Consider the following 18,083-nt stretch of genomic DNA (forward strand, 5'->3'; position numbering starts at 1 on the left):
AACACCCCTCCTCCTTAGCCGCTCCTTTGCCTGCCTTAACGGCTGTGCTGGGACAGTCCCTTGGGGTGTTGGGTTGACATTTTAGGATGTAGTGGTCTGATTGCAGTTTGGGTCTTTTCTGGACGGTGACGACAGACTGCCTTGCACTCCTTTGCAGGGCTTGTTGCTGTGCCTTCTAGACAGATCTGTCATGCACGTGTGTTGAAGAAACACTGTCTTGCACGTGAAATGCCAGGAGTTGGAATGAGTCTAAATCCATGAAAGGTGCAAACCTTTAGAATTCACTAGTTCAGTTTCTAAAAAGATTTGTGACCATGTGGGACTTTGAGGGATGACCATGAGCACGTGAAACTGCATAGCAGTTGCAGAACGTCATGCGTACTTGCCTAATTTTTTTTCTGCAGGCTGAACCATCCCAATGTGGTGGCTGCCCGGGATGTCCCTGAAGGGATGCAGAAGCTCGCACCAAATGACTTGCCATTGTTGGCCATGGAGTACTGCCAAGGTGGAGACCTCCGCAAGGTGAGGTCCCTGGGGTGGTGGCCAAGGTCTTATCTGATCCTAGGTTTTCTACTGAAATTTTCCCTTAAAACCTTTGTTTTCATATCCCAATGCTTCCTGATTCTAGTCATGGCATCAACAGGTGTTGGTGGCTTGGTCCTTGATATTATGTTCAGCTTTTGAAGACTTAAGTGCTTTGTGAAACTCTTTGTATTTTTTTGGATGCAAGTGACACTGTGAGGAGTTTGCACATAATGAGCCTTCGTGTGGAAGGGATGTGCAACAGTACGTGAGTATGGCCAAGACCGTTGTAGGGTAGGTGCATCTGTAGGCTATACCCTTCTTGAAAGTGATTAACTCCTGTCTGTCATAGGAAGAAATAACACATGATAGTTCTAATCCTAAGGCTTTTCTAACCTTTGCTATAATCTGCCCATAGCTAAAGCACAGACCTTAGACCTCAGATTTGAGCTGATATTGTCAGGCACAGGGGAAATGGCAAAGTAGGATGGAACAAATAGAAGGATGAGAATGGGATGACACTGACTTCTTTCACCTGCTCCTTTATCCTCCCATGCAATTAAACCAAGGCACGAAGCTGTAATTGCTGCTACCGGAGGTCACAGTCCATAGAGTTTTGTGCACCTGGAGAATTTAATTGCTGTTGCTGAAACTTCTTGCGTCCCTGAGAATTTTTGGGACTGTGAGCCTCACTCAGGATAGAGGAGGGAAAGACTACATTCTGTGTTGCTTACTTGCAGTACCTGAACCAGCTGGAGAATTGCTGTGGCTTGCGGGAAGAAGCTATTCTCATCTTGTTATCTGACATTGGTAAGTGGCAGCAGTACCTTCAGTTGTCTGAGCTATGGAAATCCTTTTAGTCCTGAATCCACACTATGAGTATGCAGCAATGACCTTAGTGACTCCATTTTAGATTGACCTTTTGTGATCTTGATCACCTACCAAAAGTCTTGGTAGGCTGGGGACGTCCTTGCCTACTGGAAGCTAGCCAGCATTACTACAGTTCACAGGAAGGATGTGAGAGGGAAGTCAGCTTATGTCCAGAGTTTTATGATGCTGACTTTACCTCTTGCACTTAGTGTTTCCTTGTATGTTTGATTGTACAAGGTTTGATGCAAAAGCCATGCTTATTACTAGATAGAACTGAACCCTTACTGAGCTCGTGCTAGGTAGCGTTAATTATGCTTTTACAACTGGCTTTCTCTGCGTCTCAGCTTCTGCTCTCAGATACCTTCATGAGAACAGGATCATCCACAGAGACTTGAAACCAGAGAACATTGTGCTGCAGCAAGGAGAGCAAAGGGTAAGCAGGAGCCACTTGTCTCTACCTGCACAGACAAGTAAGCTTAAGAGGAACACACATGTGCTTCATGCAGTTGCATTGTCCCTCCGCAAGAGCACTCAGCCCAGGATAACGCCTGTCTCAGGTCACTGTGTCAGATGAATAGTATTCTGTGTGCAGCTGAGATGAGACATTGTGTTACACATCCGTTAACACATGACATTTTGACTTTCAACTATTAAGGAAAGAACCAGACTGTACTGGTTGACCAAAGATTGGAAGGAGCTAAGTGTGCCACGACACCTTCAAATTCATTGCAGTTTTAGGAATATACAGTAGCCTCCCATTTCTGCTTCTGTCTCTCCGCTGGCACCTTTCCTGCGTAGCTTTGAAGAGCTGAACCTTTTCTTTCTGCTGTATGATGTGCTTTTAACAGGACTTCAGTCTAGTGTTCTTATTCTCTGTTGTGTGTTTCAGTTAATACACAAAATCATTGACCTTGGTTATGCTAAGGAGTTGGATCAGGGTAGCCTATGCACATCCTTTGTTGGGACTCTGCAGTACTTGGTAAGGAAGGAGTTTGGCTAGAAGAGCAGCTGCTGCTTTCTAGTGGGATAGAATTAACCATTATCAAGCTTTGGGCTGGGATTAAGTACTTGAGTGGTATGGGGTGCATTTGTGGTGCTGAAGCTAGCAAAGGTGACTGGGGTTTTTTTTTGCTAGCTATGCCTGTTATAAGTAAGCAGGAGTGCCAGCAACCTATGCTGCTCACTCCGAGAGGGTCTTAAAGCTCGTGAGAGGCAGCGTTCAGTAATGTCTTTAATCATTTGTACAAATGTTAATGAGATGTTAAGGGACAGAGAAAGCTAAGAGCTGGGTGGCTTTGTCTCATGTATGCATACTGTATCAGGCTCCAGAGCTGCTGGAACAGCAGAAATATACGGTGACAGTGGATTACTGGAGCTTTGGCACACTTGCCTTTGAGTGCATTACAGGCTTCCGACCGTTCCTACCCAACTGGCAGCCAGTGCAATGGTGAGTGAGCCGTGGCTTGGTGATGAATGGGCATGATGTGACTTTCCTGTTTACAGGAAGTAGAAGTGTGGTCCCTTGATTCTGAGGATAATACCCCTATGTTCCTTGCTCTTATGGAAACTGACGCCCTTCGCAGGAGTTTGACCTACCTGAGCAAGTTCAGCATTCCTGATACTTGCTCTATGGGATAAGGGCTGCCTCCTACAGGGCAGATAACAGAAACCAAAGTGGTATCTGTATTCTATCTGTCAAGGGTAGCTTTAAGAGCCTACTAACATGCAGGCTGGGAAAGGCAGGCAATTATTTCACCATTGTACTTGCTTACATTAGGCATACAAAAGTGCGTCAGAAGGATGAGCTGGATATTGTTGTTTCAGAAGACTTATCCGGAGAAGTCAAGTTTTCTAGCAGTTTGCCCTGCCCAAACAATCTAAACAGGTGAGTACTAGAAATTGCTGTACTGAGATAAACCAATTCTTCTGCAAAAGGACCAAGTTTATATTATATGCCTTACTGTGTTAACCTGTGAATAAATTGAGTGCCTGACACAGGCAGTACTTTTGTTGCTTGTCACACTTGTGCAGTTGTGAGTCTTGGTTTCTGCCTTCTAAACGCTGCATTTGTGATGGGGAGAGGTGGAGTGTTGGAGGGGGGGTGGGTTTTGTCAGTCCTCCCACACAGAACAGGCCATATGGTTACTGCAAATGCACTTTGACCTCTTCTGACCTCCTTCTGGTTTTTATTGCTAAGTGTTTTGTCTGAGAGGCTGGAGAAATGGCTGCAACTCATGTTAATGTGGCACCCACGTCAGAGAGGTACAGATCCTACGTACGGACCCAATGGGTGTTTCAAAGCTTTGGATGACATTTTGAACTTGAAGGTAAGCAATGGTCTGTATTACCCTGGAAAGTTTTCCAGAGAGCAGTTGCCTGTAGCCTATGAGAGGAGAGGCTTGAATCATAGACTTAGGAGGAAGAATGAGGCAGAAACTCATAGAACTGTCTTCTGACAGTTAGTGACAGGTGCTTTACTCTTGCTTCTTTGAGGACAAATACTCCCTGAGCTTGTTGGGAGTAGTAAATAGCTTCTGTGCATGCTTAGTTCCATATTCTGATAGAGGATGCTACAGCTGAAGCTGTTTAATTGCCATGTAGCCTCTCTTCCACTTAATGGAGGGCAAGAACTTTGCCGTAACGTTAGGAAGTAGCTGCAAAGTGACTTCTTGAGTCTGCCAAGTGCTTTGAACAGTTTATTGGTGGGCACTGTCTCAGTCCCTCAAATCTCTGCTCTAACGTGACCAATGTGTCTTCAGCCTTTCTCAAGCCATGCTACTCTTCTTGTAGTTGCTTCATGTTTTGAACATGGTTACGGGAACTGTGCACACTTACCCTGTGACAGAGGAAGAGACTCTGCAGAGTGTGACGGCCAGGATTCAGTCAGATACGGGAATTCCAGAACAGGACCAGGAGCTACTGCAGGAAGCAGGACTTGAATTGTTTTCTCAGAAGCTGGTCACGAAACACACAGCTGATAGCAAGGTGAGTCTGGATACTCCCTTTCTTGCTTTTGAGTGAATCGGCAGGCACTGCTCTCACTTTGGGATCACAGCACTCCCTGCTGTTGTGGCATACTTTTGTCATGGTAACTACACAGACCTAACAGCTGTTGCAGCATAGGCACCCTATTGCCTTTGGTGTTCTGTGTTTGGCCGAGGAGGACTGTTCTGTTTATGGTGTTACCAAGGCTTGCTTTTCCTGAGAAAACCTAGTTGGGTCTTTTTTTCCTGCAGGTGAATGATACTGCAGCTGCAGACACAGACCTTCTCTTCCTCTTTGATAACAGGAAAGTTTCCTATGAAGCTCAGGTGGCCTTGCGTCCTCATCCAGAAAGTGTTGACTGCATCCGTAAGGACTTTGTCTGGCATGAACATGAAGTTGTGGTGCGGGGAGGGGGGTTGGTGGGCTCTGTGTTGAGAGGGGTGTCCGTGTTCTGTGGTCACATCACATGCAAAGACTAGAGGGAGCTTTTGCATATTGGGACTGAAGAAGCAGTAAAATGGACTGTCATTCATTCAATTTATCAGAATAACTGAAAAAAGGAAGTGTTTGGTTTTGATATACTGGGGAAACTGCACAGGGGTTATCCAGCTCTAGGCTTTGCAGGTGGTAACATGCCCCTCAAAGGAGTAATGTTGGTCTGTTTTGTGATAACACTACTTTCACACTTCATGCTGAACTGTACATTTCCCTTTCCCTTGCCTCCTCTGTTTTCAGTTCAGGATCCAAAGAAGAATCTCCACTTTTTCCAGTTGCGGAAAGTGTGGGGTCAGATCTGGCACACAATCCGGATGCTGAAAGAGGACTGTAACCGGCTTCAGCAGGGGCAGCGAGCAGCCATGTACGGTGGCAGTTTCTCTTGAATACTTATCTCTGTCTTTGTGCTCTGGTGAAAGGGAAGATGGAAATGGGACCCTGTTGGAATGGGGAAGCCCATGATTGGAGCTGTAAGCAATTAGTGAAAAGCTGAGAGTTAGCCTTTTGGCACAAGTGCATTTGTCCTCGCTGCTATCTCAAGTATCTGCTTTGGATGTAAGTGGAAGCCTGGTGGATTTTTAGTTTCAGAGGCTAATAGGACCTTCTTGTCCATGCAGGATGAATCTATTGCGTTACAACAGTACCCTCTCGAAGATGAAGAATTCTATGGCCTCTCTTTCTCAGCAGCTGAAGGCAAAGCTGGACTTCTTTAAAACAAGCATCCAAATTGATCTGGAAAAGTATAAAGAGCAGATTGAATTTGGAATTAGTGAGTATAGCATCTGGCAAACAGGTCTTTTCATGCCTCTTATCCTCACAAAAACACCTACCTCTTTCTCTGTGAACCTGAGAAAGCCAATCACTGTTCTTTGATTCCTGTAGCTTCTGAGAAGCTGCTGTTTGCCTGGAAAGAGATGGAGCAAGCAGTGGAACTTTGTGGGAGGGTATGTTTCTAAATGCAACTGCTTATCATAAAGAAAAAGAGGCTTGTTTCTATTATCTCCCCCCCACCCTTTTTCTTCATTGCCCCTGCCTTAAATGGAAACTCCTTGTGTCTGGACTGATTCCATATTTCACATTGCCTTGGTTTGCATGGCACCATTTTTGTCCATTACTAGTACTACATGAAGCTCACTCTGTTGCAGGGCTCAGGGGAAAAAGGGAGATCTTGGGGAAACCCCAAAAATGTCTTGGAAGTGGTTTTATCCAAGAGCACCAACCTAATTTCCTTGAATTGAAATGACTTGTATTCTCATTTGTCTTTGGCCGAGGCTGCTGTTTACATCTTGCTGGTGTGTTTAGAAATGTGAATGAGAAAGGAAGAACCAATGTGAGTGGTAGTGTCTCTAAGTACGAGACTGTTCTATGGCTTATGTTTTACCCTGCTTTCAGGAGGATGATGTGGACCAGTTAGTGAAGAGGATGATGGCCCTGCAGACAGACATCGTGGACCTACAGAGAAGCCCACTAGGTCGTAAACAAGGAGGAACACTGGAGGATTTGTGAGTTGAACTACCTTGAGCTTCAGATGCAGGAGTGTTTCTAGCTAAGCTTACTCACTACAAGACAATGAAAGGGCCATTTCTTCCACCCAAATTATGGGGGACTGGGAGGACTTTAACACTAAAAGATGGTTTTTGACTCATCTGTCATTGGTCTGAAATGGCAGACAGGTGTAGAAAAGATTTGAGTTCTCAAACTATTTGTCCTTAATTTTGGTTCTTTGGAAATCCTTTGTTTTTTCCTGCCTTTTTCTTCTAGAGAAGAACAAGCCAGAGAGCTGTACCGAAGACTGAGAGAGAAGCCAAGAGGTAAAAGACACTTTAGCTCAGGGTCAGCTTGCTTTGTGTGGATAGTAACTTTGAAGATGTAGTAACATCTGCAAACAAACAGTCCAGAATACTACTAGTCTTTTGTAGTATTGAGAAAACTATCTGCCTTCTAGGCCTGCCCAGACACTAGCAGCACACGGACTCTCCTGGACTTGCCTTTTTTTTGGAGAGGGGAGTCGGGGAGTCAGTTTCACACTAGGCCAGCCTTCCTTTCTTGGTGCTTTGTAAGCTGTTCTCGAAACACCTCTGGAGCTCTTCTCAGAGCAGGCTGTTGCTACAAGCATATGCTGCTGCTTCTGTGTAGGAAGGATAAAAGACATGGTTGTTCCTTTGATACAGTCCCAACTTACCTTTTCAAGTTCTTTAAATTTTGAAGAAGGTGGCTAAAATTCAGTGTAATTCATCCCACTCAAACTTGCATATCCTGAACTTTGGATGTTACAGGATTGAAGCAGCAGTGGAAACAAGCCACTAAGACTCTTTTCACTCTGTCCTGTAAACTTACCTTTCTGTGTAATGCTGACTCTCATTTCAGATCAGAGGACAAGCGGTGACAGCCAGGAAATAGTACGACTACTCCTACAGGCAATCCAGACCTTTGAAAAAAAAGTTCGAGTCATTTATGCTCAGCTCAGGTGAGCTTTGTAGATTTTATTCGGAGTTGAGAGGAGGCATTTTCTCTTCCAGCAAGAGAAGGTTTAAAACTCAATGCATACAGCTAAGGAGATCTTGCCGTATTACAGGAAATAAGTAACTTCAGAAATGTTCTCCTACTGCAGTGGCCCATGTGTGATCTGATTACTTTTTACTTTTTTTGTAGTAAAACTGTAGTTTGCAAACAGAAGGCATTGGAATTGTTCCCCAGAGTGGAGAAAGTGATGAATCTGATGAGTGAAGATGAGGAAACAGTTGTTAGGCTTCAGGAGAAACGACAGAAAGAACTGTGGAACTTGCTAAAAATTGCTTGTGTAAGTAAAATAAAAACTCCACTTTAACCTGAAAATATGGTTTGTAGCACAGGTTCCTGAAATAATAGTAAATCAAATATGCCCTATGATCCTTTTCTTTATTTTGAATTAGTATTAAAGCCAAGTTCCAGGTTGTCTCGTATTCCTGGCTGCTGAAAACTAGTGGAAATAATTGCACTCTGAATATTCTGTGTTTTCTTCAGAGTAAAGTACGTGGTCCTGTTACTGGCAGTCCAGAGAGCATGAACCCATCACGTCTTGGTAGCTCGGGTCAGCTGCTGCTGCAGGTCCCTTCTGGAACATACAATTTATCCAACTCTGTAAGAAAAAGGTGAGGCAAAGTCTGGAGTTCTTCAGCTGCTACCGCCAGCACTACAAAGCTGGGCTTCCTGCTTTATGAAATAACAGCACACAGGCTTTCTCATATTTTACACTTTGCATTCAGCTTGCATTGTCAGTAGTCTTGGTTTACTTAGTAGTTAGACTTCCTGGGTGGGGCTTGCAGATCTTCCTTATGAAAAATGGAGAATCATGTATAGCTTCACTTCCCCCTGCCTCAATAATAAAGATAGTTTTTTGGTTTTCTTCCTTTAATCTGAGATGGTTGGGCTCCCTTGGAAGTACACTGCCAACAAGAACTGCTGAAGCATTGCCATGTAAGGTCATCGTAGCTGAGCTGTATCTTTGAGGAGACTGCTGTAACCAAGCATGTGTAGTTCTGGCTTGCTTAAATGAACTGGGTCACTACTTGGAATGAGAGACCTTGATTTGCTTATTTGCATGTTGCCCCATCCTTAAGTTTATAGGCTGTTCTCAGCTTTTTCTCTAGCAACAGTGGTTCCACATAATAAGAACCCAGTCCCATCTTGGAATACATTTCCTTTCCCCTGTCCAGTGAATCAGGGGCTGCCACCAACTTTTCAAGTTGCAGCATGAATTACAAGCCTATGACCTGACTGACTTCAGTGTTCTGCAGCATATCTGCCAGAAATATTTCTTAATGAGAGAGGCAGCATCTCTTTAAACTGCCATAGAAAATCATAGTGTAATAATTGTCCCTTTCAGTGAGGAGCTACTGCTGGAGTCCCGGAAACTTTGTAGCCAACTGGAAAACGTGATGCATGACACAATGAAGGATCAAGAGCAGAGTTTCTTGGTAATGTATTCATTCTTCTATAAATAGACTGGGGAAGTGCATGGCTTCAGAGTTCTGCTTGTGTAACTTTGCCACCACTAACACAGCTGATTGAAATCTGCAATTTACTCTTGGACAAGGGGAGAGTAGGAGTTGCAGAGATAGGAAGCACCTGCTCCCCCATAATCTGCTGACTGACTGATTCTGCTTGCCAAGACTGGGAGCCACGTGCTGGGGACTTGTTGCACTGAACAGTAAAGGATGGGGCAAAGCACTTGGCCATCGTACAAAAATACTGCAAAACCGCACGCAAAGTTGGGATGATCGGGTGGCAATACAGCGGTGGGCAGGGATGCTTATGATGCAGAATATTAAAAAGAGTGTAAAATACTAGAGAATGCAAGTAACTTGAGGGTTTCCTTGGCAGCAGTCACATGGCTCATCATGAAGTGATATTGACCAACTTGTTCACAGTAATTTTTTTTAAGACTCTTAACATGCTTCCCCTTTATTCTAGAGAAAGCTCAACTGTAAGCTAGTGTTGAACTTCGTTTATTCTTTAGGCTCTAGACTGGAGCTGGCTGCAGCTTCAGGTAGAAGAAACAAACAGTCCAGAACAAACCCAGATGTAAAATCACTTTGGTTGCCTCTGAAGCCATGCTACTTTGGGAAGCCAACTGTGAAAAGCTGCTGCCTCTGAGAAGGGAGTATCAACCGCCTCCTTCTACTGTCACCTACTGCTTCTGTGATACTTACGGCCTAGCTTTTAGTATCCACTTCTCAGACACTTTTTTTCACAAAGATACCGCAGGGAATGCCTGTTCTAACTGCTTGGAAAATGTTCTTAACTGTGCCTTAAGACAGCAGATACTCTCTGTCCTGATATATCTTCCCTTAGGCATCACCCTGTGGCTATTTCGCTGCATTTTAGGCTTTCTAATGAACAATGGACAACAAGTGTACCCAGTCACTGGTAGATGTCACCTTCCTAATGAACTGTGAACGTAATTTCTTAACTTTGCTGATTTGCACTTTTTTTCTTTAAGTGTAATGGTTGTATTTACCAAATACTTGTTTCCTATATGGGAACGAAATTATCTAAAACATGTATATTTTTGGTTTGCTTTTTTGGATGCCCTCGATAACATTATAATGGAAAAAGCTGCTTTCACTGTGCAGATCTCTAAAACATGAAAGGTGTAAGGATATTATCCTAGAAACCACAGTAGAAGGTACAGGTATCTTGAGCATACAGGTATCTCATAACAAAGCATTTGCAGATTATCTATTAACCATGCTTAAAGTTTCATGAAAAGAAAAAAAAAACCCAAAAAACCACCAGCTTGATGGAACTTTGGTGAGAGTCAAGACATGCCAACCTTACGTTCTGTGACCAATTTATTTCATTCTGCTGCAACCCCAAATTTCCACTACAGCACAGAGACCTCCTTTTATAAAAGGCTGTGAAGTATAGGACATGCAAAATGCAATACAATAATGGGGAGAGGTTGGATTTTCTTCTGGTTTTTTTGGAACAGATTTAAAATACAGGAAAACTGAAATGTGGCACAAACATCACAACTTCCATGCACGCCTTCAAGTGTCTTTCTTTGTTGTGCTGGCACTCTCTGGACTTCAGCATCAGGTTAAAGTCATTCTTGGGAAGAGTAGAAAGTTCACACTTCTTCAAATTTCAGAGTAGTATTAAGGCTGAAATGCACTGGGTACACTTTTCCTTCATCTTCCAGAGCACCACCAGTTGTTTTACTTAAAGCTGTGTTAAGCTTCCAGCTCAAATCCCAGACCAATTTTGTGACCTCCAGCACTGAAATTCTTGCCGTCAATCAAGCCTGAGAGGGTCAGCTTTACACCTACAAAAGCAAGTAATGAGAACCATCATACACTGAGATCCCTGTACAGTGCTCTCCCTCAGGTACTTGACCTCACTAAATGTGGCTTAGTTGCTGCAGGAACTTGTGTACATACACATCCTTTACTCCTCTGAGTCTGCATAAAGACTTCTAGCTCCTTTGTTCATCTCTTCTGTTCTTAATACTATTTGCTGCTACCAGTGAGAATTACGTACCAGGTCGCAGGGCATGAGTGTAACCAATTCCAATGAGGCTGGCATTGTTCACTTTAGCCTACAAGAAAAAAAATCACAGTATCTATACTCTGTTTTTAAGTATTCATACAGAAGTGTCCCAGTGCCCTGAGAAGGTGGCTTATGCATTAATGCTCTTCAGCTATTTGTAGACCAACCTCAATTAGAAGCATGTTCCAATCTTTTCTCAGGAGTTTCCAGTTTAAGCAAATGGTGGTCCAATTCTGCCTACACAAAATGCCACACTGTTCTTCACTGCCCCCTCTATTATGTCTCTATATCCTTTAAAGAGCTACTTACTACAGTCCCTCAGAGCCTGTCTTGTTCACATCACTCAGGAGTGATTTTCTTTTTTCTTCTAATGAGCAATAAATGGATATGCAATCCCCTTCTTGCATTACTAAGTTTTGAGCTCTTTACAGTAGTATTTCTCAACTTTAATTTTGGTTCAATGGTCCTGGAACTAATTGTTGTTTTGAAACATAAATGCTCACTACTTCAGTTCTTAGTATTAAAACACACACACGTCAGCTAACATTCAAGGGTTAACTTACTGTTAGGAGAAGGCTGTAAGCTCAGCTGAATTTCCACCATTGTAACTATAACATGGTTTCACGTTATGGATTTAAGAATTAAAAGGACACTGCGTCCTCTCATTACCTTTTAAAATACATTTTGCAGCACACTAGCACACTATTCCAAGCACACTAGTTGGACTATTTCCCTACGGACAAAATTGTATTTTAGATTTTTTTCCCCCCATGATTTCACAAGTGTGATGTGTGAGGTCCAAGTTTAAATCTGAACCACAACAGAAGCCACAGTTTGCCATCTACCGTACTTCCTCAGTAACTAGTTAAAGCAACTGCTTCATAACACAAATTTTCAGTATTTAGGAGAGCTTGAAATACTCATTTCTGTAACAAAATTCTTACCACAATGGAAGTCTTCTCATCCAGTTGGTACTTTCCAGCAATACCAAAACGTGTGTTGTTACTGCCAGCAGTCCATGCAAGATTGACTGATGTCTCAACCTTGTTATTAACCTTCTGATAAATAGACCCACCAAACTCAGTGCCATCATTCCTGTTGGTAATAGATGCAAGTATGTCAAGCCTTGCCTTGTTCAGTAACTCTTTAGATTAACCCATCCCCACAGTCATTTGATCATTATCTCCTAAAATGAACCAAGAGATCCAATACTTCCCTGAACGCAGGCTCACTACTTCGAAGCTGGAGCTGGCAGACTCCTGCTTATATTCTTTTTTACACAAAACATGTTTTGCTTGCAGAATGGAAGAAGACTTTGCAATGGCCAGAGACCTACAGTTTGAGGTTCTGACAAAAAAACCAAAACCAACAAACCCCACACCCAGATAACCTGGTTGCTTGTCTCAAGTAAGCCAGTGTGCAGTAACACATAAAGGAGACTTCAGTAACAATACAGGAGACTTCAATTATGGGAATGAGAAGACTGAAAATAACGTTGTTGCATTACAGTTGTTTAAATACACCATCTTCAAAGCATCTGAATGCCAAGACTAGAGCTGCACAGTGATGACAGCTGGAGACAAACACAAGGCAACACATGCCTCTCTCCTTCACCTTGGGCATTTCTGGGGGGAGAAACCTTCTGTCTGATGGAGAGAGGGAGAAGGTACAGTAGTTTAATTGAAGGCTCTTTTGCCTAGTGCCATAACAGAAGTTAAAGCTCACAGCTTTTAATTACAAATTAACATAAAGTGGCTTTACATCACCATCTTAGATATACAAACCCCAAAATCACTCTGAAACAAGGTATCAAGACAGCCAAGACTTGGGAAGTTACCCCTGTTTTAGTTGTACTGAAAATGAAAACACTGAATATAAATTAATTTGAAACAAATCAGCATCCCCTTCCATTTACCCACCTTTGACCTAAGGCCATTACTGCTAACTACTCCTACAGTTTTTGCTCCTCTGATAATGTATTTCTAGGCTCAGGTAATACCTACACGTTAGTGTGCAGCTGGAAGTCTCCTGCCTTATATCCCAAGGCAAAGTTATTTTGTGAAAGCTTAGACTTGGCTGTATCAAAAGCCATCTGGTAGCCAGCAAGCCAGCCTTCATAGCCCAACACTGCCCAGCCATAAATGGTTGGTCCAGAGAGATCAATGTCTATGTTGCAGCCTAGATGTACATAATCTCTTTTGTAGGAGGTCTTCAACTTTCCGCTCTTCTTCCTGCAGAGAGAAACAAGCCGTTTTATCTGCAGTAGGATACAAGTATATAATGTATGTAGTTTTATTCCGATATATATTCCTTTACGGCCAGTTAATGAAACTACTGTAATTCCTACTCAAAACTTAACTGCTGATGAAGAGGGCATGGAATAAGGATAATGGTATTACGTATATTCACATGGTGCCACTTTTCCCCCTACCACCTCAAACTCCTTACAATCCTCAAGAAGCAAAAAAACCCAAAATCGTTTCTCCGTAATGCTTTAAAACCCATCCGGTTTCAATTTTTTTTCCCCGCAAGCATCATGTGTTAAGGCATCATCAGTTTCTTTCATGAGCATCCATAACCCTGCAGCAACACCTGTCTTTCAATGATTTTTTTGTCTGTTTGGTTCTCCCCACTGTTCCTTCCTTTGCGCAGTGCTTGCTTTCCTTTCTTCGCTGCTGGGTACCAGTCTGCTCTACTGAAAACGGATTTCTTCATCCTCCAGACATCATCCACTTAGTCAGCCTTTCTCTGTCCCTCTTGTGATACCTCTTCCTCTCTCCAATGCATGTCTCTGTTGATTTTGCTACCAATTCAAACACAACTATGACAAAACTTTACCACCTCTTTAATTCTCTCCCCAACCTCCTTTCTCTTCCACTCAAGAGACAGAAGTGTGCCTGTTACTCACACCTAGGCCTGGGGTCTCATTTTTGACTTAGCTTCTAATTCCTCATATCCAAGCAGTATTTCAAACTCAAGATTCTTCTGACAGGCTCTCCCCAACAATAAATAAATACCAGTCATTATTTGCAAAGCAGGCACAAGCTTTGTGCGTTATTCAGACATAAACACCCCTCCTTTGCTCTACTACTTACCGAAATTAAGCACATGAGAATTGAGAAAGACAGCTAAGTGCTATTCCACTGCCCATTCTACCTCCTCATTGAACTGTGCACAGACATCTGGCCAAAAGCATTAGCAAAAAAAAAAAATTGGTTTACTGAGTTGACAGCATTAGGACTGTCAACACCATGAAGACCTAGTTGTTTAAGGGGACAGTTAGAGATCTAGTACCTACTGCAAAACAGTAAATTTGCCACTGGCCAAAAAGCTGAAGAATGCTTTCTAGCAGACCTTGTCCTTCTGAGTTCAGTATTATCCACTGCCTGCAGAAGATTCTACAGTGACTGCAGAATCTTCTCCAGTAAATGCTGAGCATTTACACAATGAGCAGAGTAAGTATTTTTAGAAGTTATGGGAAATTCTAGCATTCCTTAGATAAAGGCAATAGAAAACATTTACCCTGTGTTTGGTACAAATGTACTGTCAAGAGCAACCTTCAATCCTTCAGCCAACTGCAAAGAAAAATAGACATCTGCTCAAAAATCGGTTGAAACATAATTTGTTGTATTCCACTACTAGAACTCTACTTCCTGTCTAAAGAGAAAGCAAAATACAACCCTAATGTCTCCCTCATGATTTTCAACAAAATCTGAAGATGCTGCATGATGAAGCATTAAAATAGAACTTTTTCTTCCCACAACGAAGCCCTTTAACAGCACAGACTTGGTGGGTATGCTTTTACATACAGGAAGATGACACATCTAGTGCTGAAAACAAGAAATTATTCACAGAATAATGACAGAAAGAAAACTACTCAGTTCACGTTTGCTTATTCTTTATAGTTCCAGCAATCCATACAGTAGCTCAAAAATTTCTCTCATAATCTACAGATACTCTGTTAAGACAGAGCGTATAACCAAAGTGTATAACCGTCTCATTTTCCCCCACCTTTGTTATGCTCAGACAGCATTTTCCATTTCAAAGCACGGGTAAAAGTACAAACATGAATGGCCATACGTGGCAGACAGCACTACAGAATTTTTACTATCTTTGGCATCTTTACCTTGTACTTGAGGCATTCAGTGAAAGGCATAAACCTATTAAGGTCCAAAAGAACCGTGTTTTGAGAGTGCTGTATGCTAGCAGTCCTTTGCGTAAGGAGCGCCAAGCTGCAAACACTCATCTTTCTCTTCAACCTTACAAAATATATTCAATCTCAAGGCAGCCAAACTTAAGTCCTTATACATTAAAGCACTTAAAATTATGAGACCTGTCTTTGGTTTCCCTGCATGACTGCAGCAGTGACAGTTCTACATGGTTAGGTTCATTCAATCAGCTAGGTAATTCCACACACCTGTAACTGCAGTAACTGTACCCCCAAATCATTACCTAGCAGCACACGGCTCTGAGAATGCCAGCACCCCCCACTCCCAGCCTGCGTGTTCTGCAAATATATATAGCTTCTTTTAGTACTCCAGATTCTTTTGTGCAATTTTCATTCTCCAATGTTTTCTGTTCAACTCAACACTTTCTCATACCAGTTGCAGGAACATTTCCAAAGTATCTATTTGGTCTTACCTGATCCTCCACAGAAACTTCTGTTCCCAATGTGTTATCTGTGTTCCACTTCTGGGTGAATGTAAGTCCATAGTCTTTGACCTTATATTTGGTCTCTAGACTGCCTGAAGCCTTGCCTGTGTCCGTGTTGGAAGAACCAGTTGCAGTGAATTCCTGTCAAGAGCATAGTATCACAGAATCACAAAACAGTCTTGAGTTGGAAGGGACCCAGAAAGATCATCGAGTCCAATTCTTATGTGAATGGCCCATACGGAGATCGAACCTGCGACCGTGGCGTTATTAGCACCATGCTCCGATCGACTGAGCTAATCACAGGGTCATGAGTTTCAGCAGCCTTTATATTTAATTACACTCAGTTTTACCACTTGTCAAGTGCCAGCACTCACACCCTTAGGCCTTTTGACAGAACCCTCAAAATCATCGTTGTCCTCTTCACTATCCCCGCCTAAAATAATTTCTTTTGCGTCACAAAATGCTACGCCTTCTGGCATCCCGGTTCTGAATATTTCTTTTATTGAGGTGTACTGATAGAGCCTTGGAACTTGCCTAGGTTGGAAAAAGCCCTATTACACAAAGACATGACACCTTCATTTACTTTTTGTCATGGCAGTTTGATTACTTGCTCCCCCCAATCTTAACTTTACCACACTTTTCCCCTAGCTTATCTGTCAAAAAATCCTTTTTCTGACTTCTTTTTTTTTTTGTCAAAGCAGCAGTTATTTCAACATTCCTGTACCCTCAAGTGAATCCATACCCAGATATAAAAAGATACTTGCTTAGGATACAAAGCTGTATATATTCCTGGATTTTTCCTCACAATCTCTTCTAATTCCCTTTATCATCTTACTAGTACTGTCCCAACTGTGGATGAAAAAGCACCTGCTGCAGTCCTGGAAATCCGCTCCCCCTTAGGAAAAGCAATCCTACATTCAAGTTACACTGTTAGATGAATAGCAAAAAGAAGAAAAAAAAAAAAGTTTTTTCTCACATTTCTCCAAACATTTTGTGTGTTTCTTCATTGTAATTATTTTTTTGCCCGTGTTTCAGCAGTGAAAATGTTTTTTGGAGAACTGATGCTTTTCACACCGACTACTGCACCCTAACATTATGGTTCCCCCTACCATTTATGCTACTGTCATTTAGACTCTTCATATACTGTGGTGATGACTTTAGTACCATCCCCAACAACTTCTCTTTCATTACATCAGCCAGTAACTCCACTTCAGAAGCTAAGTCACCCTTCATAAGGCACCTTCAAATTGTAGACCTTTCCTCCTTTACAGTATCAGAAAGTAACGTGACCCCCACAGCACCCTGACATCTCTCTGTCAGGCTGGTCCTTCACTGAGTCGTGTAATGGAACCAACCACTTTGAATTTTGTGTGACATGTATTCTGTAACATGCTATTCGGCCAGTCCTCCGCACATCAGAGCTTCCCGTTATTTAGTGGACTTGAAGTCTCAATATACGTCTCTCCTGGAATAGCTCAAGGGGTCTACTCAGTGCTTCATGCGCAGCTGAGTATTAAGCAGCAAATAGGCATATTGCCGCAAGAGTAAGCTCAAGGTGTATGAGTTAGGTTTTAAGAAGCATCTGAGAACTGCTCTCATTTGTTATCCTCATCTCCCAAATATTTTCCTTGAAGAACAACAAATAATCTGTCACTACATTTCCAAGTTACGTCTCTCTTGAAGTTTCAACATTGAAAGATACAGTACTTAAGAAATGGCAGGATCCATTGCCAACATATCCAAGCTTTGGAACCCTGACTTTTGAGATCCTTCTAATTCCAGGTTTGTATTCCTGGATGCTGTGCACATTACTTTCACAATTCTGGACTTTGCAACGCATACAAGGATACAAAGACTGTCTTTAAATGGCTGTGAAGTGCTAGGGAGCCAGGTCACATTCCTTACACACAGGCTGGGGCCGTGAGGGACACTGCTGGCCTGGGGGGCAGACTTGCTTAAGCTAAAGCACCCCTGCAACAGCACAGCAGTTATAACAACACATCTAGCCAGATAACAAAAACGTGACAGAAGCCAGGATGTGTTAAGATTACCCTTTAAGATAATTGCTACACAGTGTTCTAACGTCAGGTTCCACAAATTCAGCGTAAAGACAACTCAAACCTGCGTCAGAACTCAGTAAGTAACTGAAGTAACTTTCTTCTAATCTTAGAGCAGGTAACTGACTAAAAAAGCTTGGTTTCTTTCTCAGATCAAGCAAAGGAGGGATTGTAATCACTTGTCTCAAAGCCAGAGGATACAGAACACCCTGCATTGTCCTATGATCAAAAGCCAAAGCATTCTGTCAGGCATCAAGGACTCAATCTGCTTCTGGAAGCAGAAGCCACAGAGTCAGAAGTCTGCTGCCAATCAGTCTTTATCTGTGCAAACCAGAACATCTCACCAAACCATCATTTCATGAATTTTTTGTAGCTGAAAAATCAAACTCCTTCTGGCTCCATGTCACACACCAGTCTGCACCAGCAGTTAAGCTTAGCTTCTCATTGTCCTTCTAGCTGATGGTGCCCGGC

At 42.5% G+C, this 18,083-nt stretch overlaps 2 protein-coding genes across 4 annotated transcripts in view; one reads left to right on the forward strand and one right to left on the reverse strand.

Moving 5' to 3' along the window:
- Positions 1 to 10,123, forward strand: part of IKBKB (inhibitor of kappa light polypeptide gene enhancer in B-cells, kinase beta) — a 24,444-nt gene extending 14,321 nt beyond the window's left edge. For both annotated transcript variants that reach the window (XM_017732250.1, XM_017732257.1), the window contains exons 3-21: positions 405 to 522; positions 1,263 to 1,332; positions 1,737 to 1,825; positions 2,282 to 2,371; positions 2,715 to 2,839; positions 3,170 to 3,277; positions 3,590 to 3,719; positions 4,183 to 4,377; positions 4,629 to 4,743; positions 5,113 to 5,236; positions 5,490 to 5,641; positions 5,755 to 5,816; positions 6,265 to 6,374; positions 6,634 to 6,683; positions 7,240 to 7,339; positions 7,525 to 7,672; positions 7,876 to 8,003; positions 8,738 to 8,828; positions 9,371 to 10,123. In XM_017732250.1, the coding sequence (XP_017587739.1) occupies positions 405 to 522; positions 1,263 to 1,332; positions 1,737 to 1,825; positions 2,282 to 2,371; positions 2,715 to 2,839; positions 3,170 to 3,277; positions 3,590 to 3,719; positions 4,183 to 4,377; positions 4,629 to 4,743; positions 5,113 to 5,236; positions 5,490 to 5,641; positions 5,755 to 5,816; positions 6,265 to 6,374; positions 6,634 to 6,683; positions 7,240 to 7,339; positions 7,525 to 7,672; positions 7,876 to 8,003; positions 8,738 to 8,828; positions 9,371 to 9,439 (2,074 nt within the window). In that variant the 3' untranslated portion in view covers positions 9,440 to 10,123. The remainder of the gene's footprint in view (positions 1 to 404; positions 523 to 1,262; positions 1,333 to 1,736; positions 1,826 to 2,281; positions 2,372 to 2,714; positions 2,840 to 3,169; positions 3,278 to 3,589; positions 3,720 to 4,182; positions 4,378 to 4,628; positions 4,744 to 5,112; positions 5,237 to 5,489; positions 5,642 to 5,754; positions 5,817 to 6,264; positions 6,375 to 6,633; positions 6,684 to 7,239; positions 7,340 to 7,524; positions 7,673 to 7,875; positions 8,004 to 8,737; positions 8,829 to 9,370) is intronic.
- A 64-nt stretch (positions 10,124 to 10,187) lies between these two features.
- Positions 10,188 to 18,083, reverse strand: part of VDAC3 (voltage dependent anion channel 3) — a 12,334-nt gene continuing 4,438 nt past the window's right edge. For both annotated transcript variants that reach the window (XM_008632759.2, XM_008632751.2), the window contains 6 exons: positions 15,544 to 15,696; positions 14,425 to 14,477; positions 12,906 to 13,133; positions 11,847 to 11,997; positions 10,894 to 10,951; positions 10,188 to 10,678 (listed from right to left, as the gene is read on the reverse strand). In XM_008632759.2, the coding sequence (XP_008630981.1) occupies positions 10,587 to 10,678; positions 10,894 to 10,951; positions 11,847 to 11,997; positions 12,906 to 13,133; positions 14,425 to 14,477; positions 15,544 to 15,696 (735 nt within the window). In that variant the 3' untranslated portion in view covers positions 10,188 to 10,586. The remainder of the gene's footprint in view (positions 10,679 to 10,893; positions 10,952 to 11,846; positions 11,998 to 12,905; positions 13,134 to 14,424; positions 14,478 to 15,543; positions 15,697 to 18,083) is intronic.

The sequence above is a fragment of the Corvus brachyrhynchos genome, unplaced genomic scaffold (assembly GCF_000691975.1).
Source record: "Corvus brachyrhynchos isolate BGI_N302 unplaced genomic scaffold, ASM69197v1 scaffold150, whole genome shotgun sequence".
Taxonomy (NCBI): Eukaryota; Metazoa; Chordata; class Aves; order Passeriformes; family Corvidae; genus Corvus; species Corvus brachyrhynchos.